Here is a 20,469-nt window from a genome sequence, read left to right as displayed (position 1 = left end):
CACCTTTAAACTTCCAAATAAGCAATGATTCAATCATTCTTTTCTCTAGTTGTCAACTGAAAAACAAAATGCATAATGTGAGAATTGCAAGTTTAGTTTTATTGGGGCAAAATAAGGACTGCCACCTGGGAGACAGCACTTCAGATAGCTCTAAGAAACTGCTCCAAAAGGTAGAGGGAAAGGATAGTATATACGTGATTTTGGTAAAGAGGGGAGTGCAATTAAGCACATGCAATCAAGCACACATTTTTTGTAGAAAGTTTCTACTGGTCTTTGAAGCTTTTCTTAGTCCTGAGAATCATCATCCAGAAGAATTTTAGTGCTTTTCTAGATATGAGGAGACACAAGAATTGGGCTCATGAAATCAGTTCCTGAGAATATCTAACTATCTGAAGACTTGTCCTGCCAGTTTTCCCAGAGGACAGAATGCATCATTTCTGCTCTCTACCCTGAACTATTTCAGGGGGTGTTGGAGGTCAACAACAGCACCAGCAGTAGCACATGATTTAGTCCTTATAGAGGTGGGAGGCAAGTGCCTGTGTGTGTGTCATTGTCACTCAGTTCTGTCTGACTCTTTGTGACCCCATGGACTGCATCCCACCAGAGAATTCCATGGAGAGTCCAGGAATTCCAGGAGATTCCATGGAATTCTCTCCAGGCAAGAGTACTGGAGTGGGTAGCCATTCCCTTCTTCATGGAATTTCCCAACCCAGGGATCAAACCCGGGTCTGTTGCATTGAAGGCAGATTACTGTCTGAGCCACCAGGGAAGCACAAGTGCCCATGACTAGTGCCAATTTGTAGTTGACACAGTGTTCATTTAACCCAACTATGAGACAAACAAGATTCTGAAGGCTAAAACTGTAGAACAAATAGGGCAAATATAATTAAAACTCTAGATATGAGCAACCACAAATTTTGTTATGCATAAACTATATATCATAACATATATATGAGCACAGTATAAAATGGGTTGTTCTCCAAAAAGAAGAAACATATCTCTAGCTACTGATTTAAGACATCTCTGGGTCTGATTTTCTCTAGCATTATTTTATCTGAACCGTGGCCTCTAAGATGTCATCTCCATTGTGAGTTTCTCAGTTACAGGAAGTGTTTTCTGTCTCTTTTTTCCCTCTGGTATTTGTGGCTTCCTGGTCTTTGGCACTGTCATAGATGATGGCAATGAAGAATACAAATTCAACCTCTGACTTTATCCTCCTTGGGGCTTCTGGTCAACAGTAAATTCACAGGGATTGTCTTTGCAGTTATTTTGGCTATTTTTGTGATGGCTGTAACTGCAAATCTGGTCATGACATTCTTGATTCACATAGACTCCCATCTCCATACCCCCATGTACTTTCTGCTCAGCCAACTGTCTATCACATGGACACCCTTTTCATTTGTACTACTGTCCCAAAGCTTCTAGTCAACATGGTTTCTAATGAGAAAACCATTTCCTTTGTGGCCTGCTCTTCCTCTACTTGACCATGATGGGAACAGAGTTCTTCCTGTTGGGCCTCATGGCTTATGACCACTATGTGGCTGTCTGCAACCCTCATAGGTACCCCGTGTTCATGAACCACAGACTGTGTCTTCTTCTGGCTGCTGGCGCCTGGTTTGGTGGATCCTTGGATGGCTTTCTGCTCACCCCTATCACCATGAATGTCCCCTACTGTAGATCCCACAGGATTGATCACTTCTTCTGTGAGATCACTACAGTTCTCAGATTGGCCTGTGCTGACACATCCTTGTATGAAACCTTGATGTACATCTGCTGTATGCTCATGTTGCTCATTCCCATATCTATTATCTCAACCTCCTACTCCCTCATTTGGTTAACCATCCACTGCATGCACTCTGCTGCAGGACCAGAAAAAGGTCTTTACCACTTATTCTTCCCACTTGACTGTAGTCAGCTTTTTCTATGGGGCTGCCTTCTACACTTATGTGCTGCCCAAGTCATTTCACACCCCTGAGCAAGACAAGGTAGTATCAGCTTTCTATACCATTGTCACATCCATGCTCAATCCTCTTTTTTACCCTATGGACTGTAGCTGCCAGGCTCCTCTGTCCATGGGATTCTCCAGGCAAGTATACTGGAGTGGGTTGCCATGTCCTTCTCTAGGGGATCTTCGCAATGCAGGAATCAAACCCCTGTCTCTTGTGGCTCCTGCATTGCAGGTGGATTCTTACTGCTGAGCCAGCAGGAAAGCCCCATATGCACACTACTATATACAAAATAGATAATTAATGAGGACCTACTGTATATCACAGGGAACTCTACTCAATATTCTATAATAACCTATAAGGGAAAAGAATCTGAAAAAGAATGGATATGTGTCTAACTGTTTGCTGTATACCTGAAACTAACACAGCATTGTAAATAAAATATACCCTAATATAAAATAAAATTAAATTTAAAAATATAATGTATTAGCTTGAGATTGAAAATGATAAATTGTAATAATTTAAAATTAATTAAAAAAACCAATTGCATACTTGCAAGATGTCAGATACTGTTCTTAAACATGGGGTAAACATGAAGGGAAAACTTTTTCCATTTTTCAAAACACATTTAACTACATTATTTGACTTTGATCTTCATAAAGTTCTGCCAAGTATTTTGAGAAGGAATTAGCCTCATGGGATATATAGAAATTTATAACCATATTTTCTGACTTCTGGTCTTGTGATTTTGTGCTAAAACTTGCTATTCTTTGATAGACAATTTCCAAAAGCAGGGAGGCATATGGCACAATACAAACCTGGACGCTTGTTAATCCTGATAATGACCTGGGGAAAACATATCCCTCCGGGAGTAACATGCAGATAAAATCTATGTTCAGCTTCTGTTGTGTGCCAGCTAGGCTGGTCTACCAAGGACCTGATGTTCCATGCTGAGAGGCAGTCAGACCCTATCTGGGGTCTTTCTACAGGTGAGGGATATGGGCATAAAATTAACTGAACCATTTCTTCCACATACTTATTTCATTTACACAATAAATAAAATATATATTTATATAATATGAAAGTTATAATAATGGATGATATAAAGTCTACTTGTTAAATAGCCCATTAAATCCTTTATTGAATACCAAGAAACATTCAGACATAAAAGGATGATTGTCAATACTGAAAATATTTAGAGAAGGATTGGTGTTCAGAAAAGAATTCAGAATTTTGTTGCCAAAAAAAAAAAAAAAAGACAGTATATCCCTGACAATTTAGACTACTATTCACTTTGAATGAAGTGGAGTCCTGCTAACAGTTCTATTAACCAAGTGAAAATAAACTTTTAAAACTTCAGATAATCAGAAAAGAAGATTTACATGAGACAGGATAATTGTAATAATGGAAAATTTCATGGTATTGAAAGCTTAACTCAAAGAACAGGCTGACATACATAATTATCCCAAACCAGAAATATTTCTACTTTTTTCTATTTTTTCTTCTTCTTCTTCTTTTTTTTTTTTTTTCTATTTCTATTTATTTTTTCAAGTTGGGATTATGCTGAGAATAGATCTGATTAACAGAGGATGAGACACTTGGATGGCATCACTGACTCAATGGACATGAGTTTGAGCAAGCTCTGGGAGTTGGTGATTTATTCAGTTATATTAGATTTTAGTCATCACATGACAAAGGACAAGGATCTTGACTTTTGCTCCCTGATACATCCCAAGTACCAAGAAATTTTCCTGATGTAAAATACAATTAATATGAATGAAAAAATGTCATTTCATTTTAGAATTCACACTTGAAAACACATACTTTAATGTTTATGCAGTTCTTTTTTCTTTTTCCTGGAAAATCAGTTTTGAAGAGTTACAGTGAAAGTGATTAGGTACCTTTTGCATGTTTGCACAGAATTGCCTGTCCAGGATGAGAGTGGAAGCCAAAGAAATATACTTAAATTCTTTCCAAATTCACCAGTTCAGATATCATTTCTATTGAAGCATTTTAGAACTGTGGCTCCCACAAAGAAACATCATTGTTTTTTGCTAGATTTGTCATAGATATCTGTCCTCCTTTGGAGCCAATAAGAGGTAGGTATCATAAGTAGGCATTTACTGAGGTATAGAGATAGAAACTTGCAGTTTTTCCATATTGACTGAAAACTTACATGTTAGAACAAGGCTTATGATTGTATATATGAGCTGGCATTATCAAAAATTATCCTTTCCCTGAATTTCCATAGTGTTTACCTGCAATGGGCAGTGGTTTTAATCAGCAGCCAATAACCTTAGGAAGATAAAATGAGGAAACAGGTTAGAACATAGTTAAGTCCATGTCTTTGGACTTCATCTACAGTTCAATTAATAGAACTGATGAAGCTGCAACAGAGAGCTGTTTCCTTGCATCCCTGGAAATATTGTGGGAAAATTTCTATGAGACAAAAATGAATATAGAGCTGAAGGAAGTCAGGACTCCCTGTAAATAATTGTCCTTTGTAATCTGAAAGATTATAACAATCTTTATATTTGAGTATATTTAACAACAAGATAGCAACGTATGCAGTGCATGTCTTCAATGGTCTCAGTCTTAAGACAGAGAACTTTTCCAGTGCTATTTTAATTGAAAATAAATGTTTTTATAAATTTATACTTATAATCCAAAACTTATATAATTATGTTTACTATCATGTTTGCTTTAAATACAGGGAAAATTAGGCTAAAAGGATTAAAGGTTATACATATTGGCCATTTTCAAATTCAGAAGTTAATACTATCTTCTCATTCTGGAGCCTGTTCTGTTTCCACAATTGCCAAATTAGAGAGTTCTTTATTTTGAGTGAAGGGAGAGTCTAAACATTTCCATAACATTATCAGGTGCCACTATTGTTATGAGATCCTTACACAAAACCCTCCCAATATCCCTGAGGGCAGGGGCTGCTCTGATGTACTTTTGGCTAGTTACAAATTTGAAGAGGGACTTTCCCACTGCCATATGTCTAATAAATGGCAGGTCTTGGATTTTCACCCAGGTAATTAGGTACAGGTTTTACATAATGATCAAAGGTAATCTGACAGGGTTTGAAGTGATGATAGAAACCTAGGAAATTTAAACTATCAAACCAGAGTTGTTTATACCAATGCATAAATCTATCACTTATGGGAATTATTTTGTATATATTTCTCCTCTCTTTGATAAAAAGTTATTTTACTTTTATAATAAGTTACATGTTTACAAGTTCACATTTTCTGATTATTTTGATGTATGTATGTTAGTGAGTCCCTTCAAATATAACATGCAGAGACTAAAGTGAATATTTTAAGGCCAGAAGCACATACTTCAGGTGACATCTTGCAGTATGGAAGCTTAAGAGTCAGAAGGAATCAGATGAATTCTGTTTTAGAATGCGGGATCCAATTTAAGCAGGATTCTGGGGTAAATCTGATACATCTTAGTGACCCTACTGATACTGAAAGATTGAAAAATGGAACATTATAGGTATTTATTGCCCAAGCTGTGAACAGGAGGCTTATTATTTAACTTGAAATTAAATTATTTTTACACACATAATCTATGATGTAGGAAAACGGAAAATATAGTGAAGACAAACATGTTCTTGAGACTCGACCATCAGTGAAACTTTTACTTCATAATTGTGTGTGTATATATATATATATGTGTGTGTGTGTGTACATATATACATACACATACTTATATATGCACATATATATGCACATTAAAATATGTGTATATATGTTTTTGTATATAGCTCTTTACCACATGTATACTAGTGATACATATACCCTTATCACATATATATTATAGGTTATATGTATAAGACTTTTTTTATCAAAGAGAGGAAAAATATATACATAATAGCATCTGCTGTTGGACACATACAAAAATTTTATATATATTATGATAAGATATTTATATTATATATAAAGAACATAAGGGTTTCTAACTGCTGGATTTTTCACTTAAGAATGCAGTGAAATTGTCATACTATAATGATTTTCAGTCTACCTCATATCCTAAAGGATGCTTGGAATCGTGTTACTAATTCCAAAAACTAAATAATTTTGTAAGTGTCCAATAGCAGATGCTTAAGCTGCCTCTGCTTTCTTAGTAATACAAAAAATACCAAGATGAATATTTATATAAAATTGCTCACCTATTTCTTAGTTTCTATATAAAATTTGCTAGGAGTAGAAAGTATATGTTATTTTTAAAGTCCAGATATTGGTTTGCTGCTCTCTCTAACAAAAATAATACCTACTTACATTCTCACCAGCAATATATGATAGTACTCTCTAGATACTCAGTGTTTTTTTTTTTTTTTTTTTTAGTTTTCTTTTTTTTTTTTTCTCTAATTTTATTTTATTTTTTAAACTTTACATAATTGTTATTAGTTTTGCCAAATATCAAAATGAATCCGCCACAGGTATACATGTAGATACTCAGTGTTGATACAATCTAACTCTCAAATAGAGGTTCAGTTTGAGTAAGATTGGCAGTTCCAACCCCATTTCTATAGCCTGTGTCCTGTGCAGTAGAAGAGAATGCAACCAGTGCTCTCCAACATCAGTCTTGTTGAGGAAGCCTCTTTCAGATCAGATCAGGTCAGATCAGTCGCTCAGTCATGTCCGACTCTTTGCAACCCCATGAATCGCAGCACGCCAGGCCTCCCTGTCCATCACCAACTCCCAGAGTTCACTCAGACTCACGTCCATCGAGTCAGTGATGCCATCCAGCCATCTCATCCTCTGTCGTCCCCTTCTCCTCCTGCCCCCAATCCCTCCCAGCATCAGAGTCTTTTCCAATGAGTCAACTCTTCCCATGAGGTAGCCAAAGTACTGGAGTTTCAGCTCTTTAAGCCTGTACAAACAAGAAGAGTTAGAGCAGATTAATCTTATGCTCCAACTTTTTCACTTTAAGCATGCAGTGCATAGCTGAGTACAATCAGATTAACAGCTTAACATTTCATCACATCTCATAGCCTCATAGTTAAAGAAATATGGCACAAAAGATTCAGTGACTCATCATACATATTCAGGGGAGAAAATGGTGGGATTTGTTTTTCTAAAATCACCCAGGAAAATACAGAGGGGACAACCTGGCTGGAAAAGAAGCTTGGGAACACACTTAGTTTTGAAATGACATTCTTTAATAATAAGTCCGATCCAGCTCCAGCAGGGAATAATTGTACTGGAAACATCTGGTCTGATGTAACCACTTGTCCTAGATTAGTGAACTTTCAAAGTACCACTGCCTGGAGGGAGGCTTTGCTTTAAGACAATGATGTACTGTGTTTCAACAAAAATTGCACATAACCATAAAATATAGAAGTCTAATCGCAGGGTTCACATCTGACAGAGTCTTTTGAAAAATGCAATTTAAAATGTTATGTCTGCTCCCCATTTGGGAGCACCTGTATGTAGGAAAATATAGTAGAAGAGGATAATTATAATTTGAAAATGCTTGCAAGTATGTGATTTTAGACTTGTATATCACTGACAGGATAATTCTGAAGACATTTCAGTTTATTTCACAAGGATTTAAAATGGATTCATGTGCATGTGTTTGTGCTCAGTCACTCAGTCATGCCCACCTCTTTGCAACTCTATAGGCTGTAGTCCACCAGGCTTCTCTGTCCATGGGATTCTCCAGGCAAAAATATTGGAGTGGGTTGCCATTTCCTACTCCAAAGTGGGTTCATAACTCTATGCAATATTTTGAAATGGTTTTGTTGTTTATTCTTTACTCAACTTCATGTAATAGTCTTGTCCTCAGGGGTTCTTTATCCTTAAATGAACTCTGCTACTTTCCTCTGATACACATTAACAGAAGACTTAATTCAATTCTGTATTCAAAAGGAAATTTGGGACAATATTTACTGAGCTGTATTTGTAATGGTGGTTACACTGATGACAGCCTGACAGCAAGACTTTTGAATGGGACATTACTAGGTCTGCTTGGAGATAAGAAGCTGTCATCGGCTGTGTGTGCTCAACAGTGAGATTTGTGAATCTGATGTTTGCAGGATCTTTCTCAGCATCCATTTGGTGAGGACTTTTTTCCCCCTGTACATCATTAGAAAGCCACAGGTATGAGATTGCCCAGGAGTTAGAGAGAATTTTGAATATCTGGAAATATTTAACTTCATTATGTTACTTTGTAATTTGTTGACAAGTTTTGACCAGAAATTCAAGTTTTTCTTGATTGTGATTATGGTCTTGCAGTTGGTATTCTTCTGACATTTTTTTAGCTGGTTGAAGTTACTGATGATTAAAAGGATACTATGCATTTAGCGGCCAGTTGAGTGTAGCTGTGGAGTATATGGAAAACAAAGCCTTAGATTTGAGCCAGGACCCATCTCCACTACTTATTCTTTATGCCTCACTTTGTCCAACCATAAAATGGTAATAATTAGTGTAATTTTCCCCACAGAGGTGCTGTGAAGAGGAACTACATCAAGCACTAGAGCATGCAAAAAGATGCCCGGCATAGATGGATGCTGGGTATTTTATTATTAGCAATATGACTCCCTCATGTTATACTTATGTTTAAAATCTGGTAAAATTATTTATGATAATTTCTTGTGGCTACTATTCGAATAGAGCAAATTCAGTGCCTTAAAATAACACAAATTTATTATCTTTCCATTTTGAAGACTGCAACTCCAAAACTGGTCATGCTGAGCTAATTCCTTGCCTCATAGTCCCCTTCATTTTCAAAACCAGCATTTGTATTACTTGGACCTTTGTTCATAATGTCACATCTCATCTTCTTATCCCTGCCTCCTCTTTCCTGTCTCTTCTCTTATAAGGGCCCTGGAATATAGATTGGGCACAATGGGACATTCCAGAGTAATCTCATCTCATCATCTGTAACTGAATCACAATTGCAAAGTCTCTTTTGCCAAGTAGGGAAGATATTTATAGGCTGGGGATTAGGACGGAGGGTTCTTTGAGTTGGGGTGGGAACATTATTCTGCCTTTCAAGATAGGCTTTGTTTAACACTAAATTAATCTATTGGGCTTCCCAGGTGACACTAGTGGTAAAGAACGCACTTGCCAATAAGGGAGACATAGGAGACACAGGTTCAATCCCTGGGTTGGATGATCCCCTGGAGGAGGGTATGGCAACACGCTCTAGTATTCTTGCCTGGAGAATCTCAAAGACAGAGGAGCCTGGTGGGCTACAGTTCATAAGGTCACAAAGAGTCAGACACAACTGAAGTGATTTAGCATGTATGCACACAAGTTAATCTATTATAGACTTACTATTTTAATAAGATACCAAATTAAAAGTATCATTTACTGCACAATTTTTCTGATACTAGATGCAAACTTGTTGCTAAGAATAATGCATAATGATTTTCTGTGCTTTTAACTGTGGAACATAAGGTGAGTTCAAACTATATTAACTTCTACAAAACAATCACTGTATGAATAATAACATCTGAAGTTAAATTTGTCTTTTACTCAATAATTGATATATAATGAATAAATAGCTGTCACCAAAAAATCAGATTCAAAAGAAAGATACAGAAGTGAGTTTCATTTTCTAAAAGAATGATGCTTTTAACTCACAGTGATTGTTTCAAATTTGTTTACATAAAACTTCATTAAGATGTAATATTTGTATTGATCTTGGGTTGTAATATAGTTCTGTTTCTTATTACTAAGTTTTTTTTTAATATAAATTTATTTTAATTGGAGGTTAATTACTTTACAATATTGTATTGGTTTTGCCTTTAGAAAGTGTGAGTGAATCCTATTTTATGATATTATTTTAGATTGAAGATAAACAGAAAGACCTGGACTATAATTTCATTTTGGCATATTTTATGGAACATACTAGGGTGAATTTTAAAGAAATTCTACTAAAAATGAATCATATTAAAAGACAAAAATTGCATTTTAAGGAGTGCATATGCTAAATAATCATTCATTTAAATATTCAACAAAGTTATCAGATTTTAGACATTATTTTATATTTTGAAAGTGTACAGTAAGCAAAATAAGCAAATACCCATGCCCATATTGATCTTACTGTCTAGTGGGCAGGACAGAAACCCAAAATAAAATGATTGTGTATGACAGATTGTGTTAAGTACAATGAAAAATAGAAAGTCATCAAGTCCTACAGAATAGATCCTTCTGAGAAGTGGATTTTGAGGAAAGACCTGAGGAGATGACCACATAGAGTTATGAGGGTGAGAAACAAGCCAGGGTTAGGGCAGAAGCAAAGGACTTGGGCTGGGAAACTCCCACAAAGTGAGGACAAAGGATCAGCAAGGAGGTCATAGGAGCTGTAGCACCAGAGCAAATGCATTGGAGGCAGAATAAAATGACTCCAGAGGATGAAATTGTCATAACACAATGGGCCTTAAAGCAGCATGTGAAGCTCCACAACAGAGTTTTGAGGTTAAAGTTACCTGTCTGATGTAGATTTCTCAAAATCACGGTGCTCTACTGAGATCAGAATAAAAACATACAAGAAAGAACAAGTAGATGATGGCAAAGCTACTGAAAAAACTTAGAAAACAGCTTTAACATTTTACTCATAATGCCCAAACAAGTTTTTCTAACATTTTGTGATATTGTGGTGTGTAATAAGAAATATATTTGGTCTTTGTATGAATTCCTTGGCAGAGACCCTAAATTCCTCACAATTTCCTAAATGAAATGAGGCTTCCTCAGGTATCTTATTCATAAGGAATCCCTTCTAGCAACACCTGAATTTATGTTAATGAGGTTACTTATGGAAAGCCCTACGGGTGGGAGCTGGTTACCAGGAGACTAACCACACCTTCAGTGGTTTGGAACTTCTAAATTCCTACCTCTTAGATCTCCAAGGGGAAAAAAAGCGTAGAGATTTTATTAATCACCAGTGACTAATGGAGGCAGGCTTCCACAGTAGTTCAGCAGTAAAGATTTCACCTGCAGTGCAGGAGACACAGGTTCAATCCCTGTGTCGGAAAGATCCCCTGGAGAAGGGCGTGGCAACACACTCCAGTATTCTTGCATAGAGAATCCCATGGATAGAGTAGCCTGGCGGGCTTCAGTCCCTCGTGGTACAAAGTGACACTACTGAAGTGACTTAGCGTGCAAACACAAATGATGGAATCTTCCTACATATTCCCCATCTTCCACTTCTGTTGTTCCTGAGTTACACACTAGTCAGTTAAGTGAAATGTTTTCCTGAGATCTATGAAAGACTAGAAAATTTGATTTTACTCTTGGAGAGAGTCATAGGAAACTCCAATATATAGCCAAGAGATTAGTAGCACAGGTGATGACATGTACTAGCAACTGGTTTCTCAAGTGGGGTCAGTCTTAGAGGACTGAAACTATGGGATATTGGGCTCTGTCTAGGCAGAGAGTGTGAGAACTGAATCAAGTTGTAATATGCCAATCTAGTGTCTGGAAATTTGATGGTTGCTTCACAAGTGGGGAAAACCCCACACATCTGGTTATCTGAAGTGTCAGAAAGTGTTGCTGAGAGTAGACACACAGGAGGTATCTTCTCCTTTATATCCTTCACTTCATCAGCTATTCATTCTGCCTATCTTTGGCAATCCAAATAACCAATTTTATTTATTACGCCTACTATTAGCTGGACAAGATGCTGAAGGCCACCAATGCAGAATAAATAGGGCAGATAGTGATATTTAAAACTCCAATCTAGATATAGCAAATGCCAGCTTTATTATGCAATTTGCATTACCTATGTATTACAGCACAATATAGAAAGGGTTGTGCTCCAGAAAGAAAAAAATAGATCTATAGTTCCTAGTTTATAATGTCTCTTGGCCTGCTTGTTTTTCTCTAGCTTTATGACTTGGAAAATCTTATCTGAACCAGTAGCCTCTGAGATATTATCTCCATTGTGAGTTTCTACCTCCTAGGAAGTGTCTTCTGTCTCGTTTTCCATCACATTTGTGGCTCCCTTTTCCCTGGAGCTGTCAACAGAAATGTCAACGAAGAATAGAACTGCTTCCTCTGACTTTATCCTCCTGGGGCTTCTAGTAAACAGTAAAGCTACGGGGATTGTCTTTGCAGTTATTTTGGCTATTTTTGTGGTGGCTGTAACTGCAAATTTGGTCATGATATTCTTGATTCACATGGACTCCCACCTCCACACCCCCATGTACTTTCTGCTCAGCCAACTGTCCATCATGGACACCCTTTTCATTTGTACTACTGTCCCAAAGCTCCTGGTGGACATGGTTTCCATACAGAAGACCATTTCCTTTGTGGCCTGTGGCATCCAGATCTTTCTGTACTTAACTATGATTGGATCAGAGTTCTTCCTGTTGGGCCTCATGGCCTATGACCGCTATGTGGCTGTCTGCAACCCTCTTAGGTACCCAGTGTTGATGAACCGCAGAGTGTGTCTCCTTCTGGCTGCTGGTGCCTGGTTTGGTGGATCACTGGATGGCTTTCTGCTCACCCCTATCACCATGAATGTCCCCTACTGTGGATCCTGCATCATCGATCATTTCTTCTGTGAGATCCCTGCTGTTCTCAAATTGGCCTGTGCTGATACATCCTTGTATGAAACCTTAATGTACATCTGCTGTGTGCTCATGTTGCTCATCCCCATCTCTATTATCTCAACCTCCTACTCACTCATTTTGTTAACTGTCCACCGCATGCGCTCTGCTGAGGGCCGGAAAAAGGCCTTTACAACTTGTTCTTCCCACTTGACTGTAGTCAGCATTTTCTATGGGGCTGCCTTCTACACTTATGTGTTGCCCAAGTCATTTCACACCCCTGAGCAAGACAAGGTAGTATCAGCCTTCTATACCATTGTCACACCCATGCTCAATCCTCTTATCTACAGCCTCAGAAACAAGGATGTTTCAGGAGCATTTAAAAAGATATTTGCACAATGCTTATCCACATAGAACATATTCACAAGTGATGCTTAGAGATTCAATAATCTGGAAATAGGTTTCCCCAATAATATCCTCAGTGTGTTTTGTTTCACAAGAGACTCTCTGCAGCTATTAAATATTTTTTTAGAGGTGACAATTAAAGAAGATTTACTTAGTCAGGTTTCTTCCTCTTAGACCAAAGGAACCCAAAATATTTCATTAGTTATTCAGAGTCTATTTGGCTAACTGTCAAAACTATGTATTATTCAGTTCAGTTCAGTTCAGTTCAGTCGCAGACTCATGTTGGACTCTTTGTGACCCCATGAACCACAGCATGTCAGGCCTCCCTGTCCACCACTAACTCCAGACTCCACCCAAACCCATGTCCGTTGAGTCGGTGATGTCATCCAACCATCTCATCCATTGTCTGCCGTCTGCTTCTCCTCCTGCCCTCAATTTTTCCCAGCATCAGGGTCTTTTCAAATGAGTCAGCTCTTCACATCAGGTAGCCAAAGTATTGGACTCTCAGCTTCAACATCAGTCCTTCCAGTGAATCTTCAGTTGCAGTCCAAGGGACTCTCAAGAGTATTCTCCAACACCACAGTTCAAAAGCATCAATTCTTCAGCACTCAGCTTTCTTTATAGTCCAGCTCTCATATCCATTCATAACCACTGGAAAAACCATGGCCTTGACTAGACAGACCCTTGTTGGCAAAGTAATGTCTCTGCTTTTCAATATGCTATCTAGTTTGGTCATAATTTTTCTTCCAAGGAGTAAGTGTCTTTTAATTTCATGGCTGCAATCACCATCTGCAGGGATTTTGGAGCCCAGAAAAATAAAGTCTGACACTGTTCCCACTGATTCCTTATCTATTTGCCATGAAGTGATGGGACCGGATCCCGTGATCTTAGTTTTTTGAATGTTGAGCTTTAAGCCAACTTTTTCACTCTCCTCTTTCACTTTCATCAAGAGGCTCTTTAGTTCCTCTTCACTTTCTGCCATAAGGGTGGTATCATTTGCATATCTGAGGTTATTGATATTTCTCCCAGCAATCTTGATTCCAGCTTGTGCTTCTTCTAGCCCAGCGTTTCTCATGATGTACTCTGCATAGAAGTTAAATAAGCAGGGTGACAATATACAGCCTTGACATACTCTTTTTCCTATTTGGAACCATTCTTTTTTTCCATGTCCAGTTCTAACTGTTGCTTTCTGACCTCCATACAGATTTCTCAAGAGGCAGGTCAGGTGGTCTGGTATTTCCATCTCTTCAGAATTTTCCACAGTTTATTGTGATCCACACAGTCAAAGGCTTTGGCATAGTCAATAAAGCAGAAATAGATGTTTTTCTGGAACTCTTTTGTTTTTTGGATGATCCAGCAGATATTGGCAATTTGATCTCTGTTTCCTCTGCCTTTTCTAAAACTAGCTTGAACATCAATAGTTTTAATTTATTTTTATTTTGCTTTGTGCCCTCTTGAACTTATCCATGGCACGGTTTTCTCATTGCTCAAGGCAAAATTTTATGGATATATTTATTATTTTAATATTTCAAATTATGTGAGCAATTAATATTTTAATAGTATTTATACATATCTTCTTTATCCATTCATCCTTACATCCATAAATCTAATTAATTTATTTCCACATCTTGGATATTGTGAATATTGTTACAATGAATCAGTTCAGTTCAGTCACTCAGTCATGTCCGACTCTTTGCGACTCCATGAATCGCAGCACGCCAGGCTTCCCTGTCCATCACCAACTCCCAGAGTTCACTCAGACTCACGTCCATTGAGTCAGTGATGCCATCCAGCCATCTCATCCTCTGTCATCCCCTTCTCCTCCTGCCCTCAATCCCTCCCAGCATCAGAGTCTTTTCCAATGAGTCAACTCTTCGCATGAGATGCCCAAAGTACTGGAGTTTCAGCTTTAGCATCATTCCTTCCAAAGAAATCCCAGGGCTGATCTCCTTCAGAATGGACTGGTTGGATCTCCTTGCAGTCCAAGGGACTCTCAAGAGTCTTCTCCAGCACCACAGTTCAAAAGCATCAATTCTTCAGCGCTCAGCCTTCTTAACAGTCCAACTCTCACATCCATACATGACCACTGCAAAAACCATAGCCTTGACTAGATGGACCTTTGTTGGCAAAGTAATGTCTCTGCTTTTGAATATGCTATCTAGGTTGGTCATAACTTTCCTTCCAAGGAGTAAGCGTCTTTTAATGTCATGGCTGCAGTCACCATCTGCAGTGATTTGGGAGCCCAGAAAAATAAAGTCTGACATTGTTTCCCCGTGTATTTCCCATGAAGTGGTGGGACCGGATGCCATGATTTTCGTTTTCTGAATGTTGAGCTTTAAGCCAACTTTTTCACTCTCCACTTTCACTTTCATCAAGAGGCTTTTGAGTTCCTCTTCACTTTCTGCCATAATGAATATGTAAGTACAAATATCTCCTCAGGATACTGTTTATTTCCCTTTAATATATTTCCAGATGTGGTATTATTGTACTTTATTGTGGTTCTATTTTAATAAGTTGAGGAGCATCCATATTTTTTTCCATATGGCTATACCAATTAACATACTCTTGCCTGGAAAATCTCATGGCCAGAGGAGCCTGGAGGGCTATAGTCCATGGGGTCCCTAAGAGTCAGACACAACTGAGCGACTTCACTTTCACTTTTCACTTTCATGCATTGGAGAAGGAAATGGCAACCCACTCCAGTGTTCTTGCCTGGAGAATCCCAGGGACGGGGGAGCCTGATGGGCTGCCATCTATTGGGTCGCACAGAGTCAGGCATGACTGAAGTGGCTTAGCAGCAGAGCAGCAGCAACAGTGTCTAAGGGTTACCTTTACTTGATATTCTCACCAATTTGTATTCTGTCGATAATTTTATAAAAGCTATTTTTAATAGGTGTGAGTTATCACATTGTGGTTTCCATTTGCATTTTCCTGATAACAAATATTGTTTTACACATTTCATAAGTCTGTTGGCCAAGGTATGTCTTCTTTGGAACAATGTCTATTTGTGTACTTTGCCGAATTTTATGTTGGATTATACAATGTCTTTATTCATTTATATTTTGCTACTGGGGGGCTTTCCTGGTGTCTCAGATGGTAAAGAATCTGCCTGGAATGCAGGAGACCCTGGTTCGATCCCTGGGTCAGGAAGATCCCCTGGAAAAGGAAATAGCAGCCCACTCCAGTATTCTTACCTGGAGAATTCCATGGACAGAGGAGCCAGGTGGGCTGCAGTTGATGGGGTTGCAAAGAGTCAGACACAACTGAGCGACTTATATTAAACTGTATAAACTCCATATAAATTTTGAATATGCAACTTTATCAGTTTCATGATTTCCACATATTTTCTTCCATTCTATAATTTGTTTTTATATCTGGTTGTTTGCTGAGAAGAAACTTTTTAGTTTGATACAGCCTTAGGTCTTAATTTTGCAGTTTTGTCTGTACTTTTAATGTCATGTCCAAAATTGATTGCCAAGATCAATGCCAAGGTAGTTATTTTGTATATTTTCTTCTAGGAGTCTTATGGTTATAGTACCTATGTTTGAGTCTTTAAACTATTTATATTTTCTTGTGAGTTTTGTGAGCTAGGGCCCCAGTTTTTATTTCTCAATTCATTCATTCATTCACACATTAATTTACTTATTTATGTTTTGTACTTGTATATTGTGTTACTGATATGTTTTATTGAATTAATTGCCTTTTGCTGTTACTTATGATAGGCAACCTTGTCAAAGATTAGTTGACAATATATGTGTAGGTTTATAAATGAGTCAATAAACCCATACATATATTCTATTCCTTTGGTCTGTTTCTCTTTCTATACCAGTGTCTTATTGTTTTATTTAATATAGCTTTGTAATGTTTAGCTTTGAAATCCAAAAATGCGTCTCCAGCTCTGTTCTTAAATTTCAGGATTGCTTTGGTTATTTAGGTTCTGTACAAATATTAGACATTTGTTCCATTTCTGTGAAAAATTTCAATGGAATTTTGATGGGGATGGCATTGAGTCTGTAGATCAGTTCAGATTCAGCACAAGGGAAGAAAGTTTTTTTTTTCTTTTTTGGTTATGCTAATTTTCAGCTGATTTCTTTAAAAATTTCCTTGAATGCTCAATATGTATTTCCTTATTTATTATTCTATCAAGTATAATAAGACATCATGAAACATTATCATTTTTTAAATTGATACATATTATATTGCATGACGAAATTATAAAATGTCATTAATGTTTTTTCCCTTTGCAATATAATTTAATTTATATTTTATAATATAATTTAAATTTAATTATAATTTAATTATAATTTAAATTTATAATTTATAATTTAAATTTATAATTTAAAATTATAAAATATCTTGTCATGAATTAATATTTTTTTACTTAAGCATAACAGTGGATAAGCAAATATTGATACCCGTAATTTGATGCCTCTGATGCCGAGGAAATCACAGGCACAGGATAAGGCTGATATCCAAACTGTCTGGGCTTCAAGACTCTGGGTTTGTGAGTGTAGTCACAGGACAAGTTTAAGAGGTAAGGCTCAATTAAACCTGACGCTCCAGGACACATGAGAAAAGTTCCCATCAATATGACTGCCTACGTTCCTTTTTCTGTTCAGTTTCTCAGTCATGTCCCACACTTTGCCACCCCATTGACTATAGCCAAGCTTCCCTTCACTGTCTCCTGGAGTTCAAACTCATGTCCATTGAGTTGATTAAGCCATCTAACCATCTCATCCTCTGTCAGCCCCCTTCTCCTCCTGCCCTCAATCTTTCCCAGCCTCAGAGTCTTTTCCAATGAGTTGGCTATATGCATCAGTTGGCCAAAGTATTGGAGCTTCAGCTTCACCATCAGTCCTACCAATGAATATTCAGGGTTGATTTCCTTTGAGATTGATGGGTTTGATCTCCTTGCTGTCCAAGGAACTCTCAAGAGTCTTCTCCGTCACCACAGTTTGAAAGCATCAATTTGAAAGCTTCCAGGTACCTTTAGGTAAGAACTATTTTATGGGGATTTCAGTAAGCTAACTTACACTTATTGCTTAATAACAGAGGCAAGAGCAGAGGTCCTAGAGAGACAACCACATTACAAATGACTTTTATTTCTTTTTATACTATAAATAAAACACATAAAAGTAATTAGCCTCCAACTAAAATAAATAAATTTAAAAAAGAAGTGTCCAAAATTTACTGCTTAATCACAGAAAAAACAATCATGAAACCATTCATGTAATGTCCCCACACATCCTTGGAGAACATGAATAGCTCTCCATAACCGTCTTGTGCCTCTCTCTTATTGAGCTATCTTTAGACATTTAGAAAAGTTGCAAAGTTAGTAAAGTTTCCATGTAGTCTTAACCAACTTCTACCAGTATTAACATATTATATAACCATAAAAAGTTGTCAGAACAAGGAAGTTAATATTTCACCCGTGTTTTGACTCTTGCCATTGTTTTGTTTTGTTTTTTTCCCTCATTCAGGATCCCACACAGCATCTAGTTGTTATTGTCACTGAGTCTCCTTCAGTCTGTTTCCTTCATGAAATATTGACAACTTTGAGGAATATGAACTGCTTATTTTGTAGAATCAATTTGATTGTCATCATTTCTGGGAGTTACTGTTGTATCCCTAGATAAAAAAATGTATTTTTAAACACAACAATTTAGTTTTTCCTGTTAGATGAAAATTACAGAAATAAAATGGTATAGTTTATACTCTTAGTGTTCAGCTTGTATTTGAGCAGAATACTAATTTTTGCAGTGAGGGAAATGCACAGCATGCACATAAAGATGCATCACAATCAAAAGCACAAGAAATTTAACAATAGTAAGAAAAGATAAATACTGGAGTAGAAAGGGACTTCTGAAATCCAAGGTTGAGATCACTAAAAAAAAATAAATAAAACAACTCTTGATTCCTAGTGGCAAAAGATATTTACCCAAAATGCCAATAGATATCATATTACTCAAGTGAAAATACCAAAAAAAGGGGAAAAAAAGGATTCAAGCAATTAAAAAATAAAATCAGAATCCTTGTCTGCCTTTTCAACAAGAACATATGCTCTCCAGATTTTCTGCTATTTAAAAAGTACAAAGAATGGTCACAGACTAAGCTCAACATGAATTATCTGAGAATCAGACATGGAAAACAAAATCCGTAGAGCCTGTTACTGTTACTTAACCTGAACTTGAGTACTCTCATTCATCCACAGTAAAGTCAATCTTCTGACACCAGGTTGTGGTGAAGAAAAGTACATAGTTTATGCAGAATACCAAACAATAAGAAATGGACTTTCCTGGTGGCTCAGATGGTTAAAAAAAAATAAAATTCCCCCTGCAATGAGGGAGACCTGGGTTCAATCCCTGGGTTAGGAAAATCCCCTGCAGGAGGGCATGGCAACCCACCCCAGTATTCTTGCCTGGAGAATCCCCATGGGGAGCCTGGCAGGCTACAGTCCATGGAGTCACACAGAGTCGGACACGACTGAGTGACTAAGCACACACATACACACACACACAAATAAGAATGTGTAGCTCATGCTCAGAAGACTCAAAAGGCTCAAAATTCCCAATGACCTTCAGAAAATGGGTTTCAGAGGCAAAGTGAATGAAGGGGCTGCAGGATGCATGATCAGATCTTTTACAATTCTCAGATTGGTTGGCATCAAAGTAAAGTGTTTTTTTTGTTGTTGTTGGTTTTTGTTTTTTTTTCTGACATGTTTTTATTTTTACTTTTTTAATATTTTTAACTTTTTTATTATTTTTTTCTTATACTTTACAATATTGTATTGGTTTTGCCATACATCAACATGCATCCACCATGGGTGTACACATTTTCCCCATCTTGAAGCCCCCTCCCACCTCCATCCCCATACCATCCCTCTGGGTCATCCCAGTGTACCAGCCCCAAGCTTCCTGTATCCTGCATTGAACCTGGACTGGCGATTCCTTTCTTATATGATATTATACATGTTTTAATGCCATTCTCCCAAGGAAAATTTTAAGTATCACTAATCTTCTGGTTCGAAGAAGGCAATGGCACCCCACTCCATTACTCTTGCCTGGAAAATCCCATGGACAGAGGAGCCTGGTGGGCCACAGTCCATGGGGTCGCTAAGAGTCGGACAAGACTCAGCAACTTCACTTTCACTTTTCCCTTTCATGCATTGGAGAAGGAAATGGCAACCCACTCCAGTGTTCTTGCCTGGAGAATCCCAGGGACAGGGGAGCCTCATGGGCTGGCGTCTATGGGGTCGCACAGAATCGGCTGCGACTGAAGCGACTTAGCAGCAGCAGCAGCAATCCTCTGGTTTCGATTGGTCTGGGCTCCAAAATCACTGCAGATGGTGACTGCAGCCATGATATTAAAAGACGCTTACTCCTTGGAAGAAAAGTTATGACCAACCTAGGTAGCATATTCAAAAGCAGAGACTACTTTGCCAACAAAGGTCCATCTAGTCAAGGCTATGGTTTTTGCAGTGGTCATGTATGGATGTGAGAGTTGGACTGTGAAGAAAGCTGAGCGCTGAAGAATTGATGCTTTTGAACTGTGGTGCTGGAGAAGACTCTTGAGAGTCCCTTGGACTGCAAGGAGATCCAACCAGTCCAT

The 20,469-nt window shown here is 37.7% G+C and overlaps 1 protein-coding gene and 1 pseudogene across 1 annotated transcript; both read left to right on the top strand.

Annotated features, from left to right (window-relative positions):
• Window positions 1-1,175: 1,175 nt before the first annotated feature.
• On the top strand, window positions 1,176-7,971 carry LOC113896280 (annotated as a pseudogene).
• A 3,796-nt stretch (window positions 7,972-11,767) lies between these two features.
• Window positions 11,768-12,987, top strand: LOC113896593 (olfactory receptor 2T11). The gene has a single exon (XM_027548821.1). The coding sequence runs from the start codon at window positions 11,935-11,937 to the stop codon at window positions 12,868-12,870; it is 936 nt and encodes a 311-aa protein (XP_027404622.1). The 5' UTR covers window positions 11,768-11,934; the 3' UTR covers window positions 12,871-12,987.
• Window positions 12,988-20,469: the final 7,482 nt, after the last annotated feature.

This window comes from Bos indicus x Bos taurus, chromosome 7, assembly GCF_003369695.1.
Source record: "Bos indicus x Bos taurus breed Angus x Brahman F1 hybrid chromosome 7, Bos_hybrid_MaternalHap_v2.0, whole genome shotgun sequence".
NCBI classification, from domain to species: domain Eukaryota; kingdom Metazoa; phylum Chordata; class Mammalia; order Artiodactyla; family Bovidae; genus Bos; species Bos indicus x Bos taurus.
The sequence above is the reverse complement of the archived record's forward strand: the minus strand, read 5'-3'. Positions and strand labels throughout refer to the sequence as shown.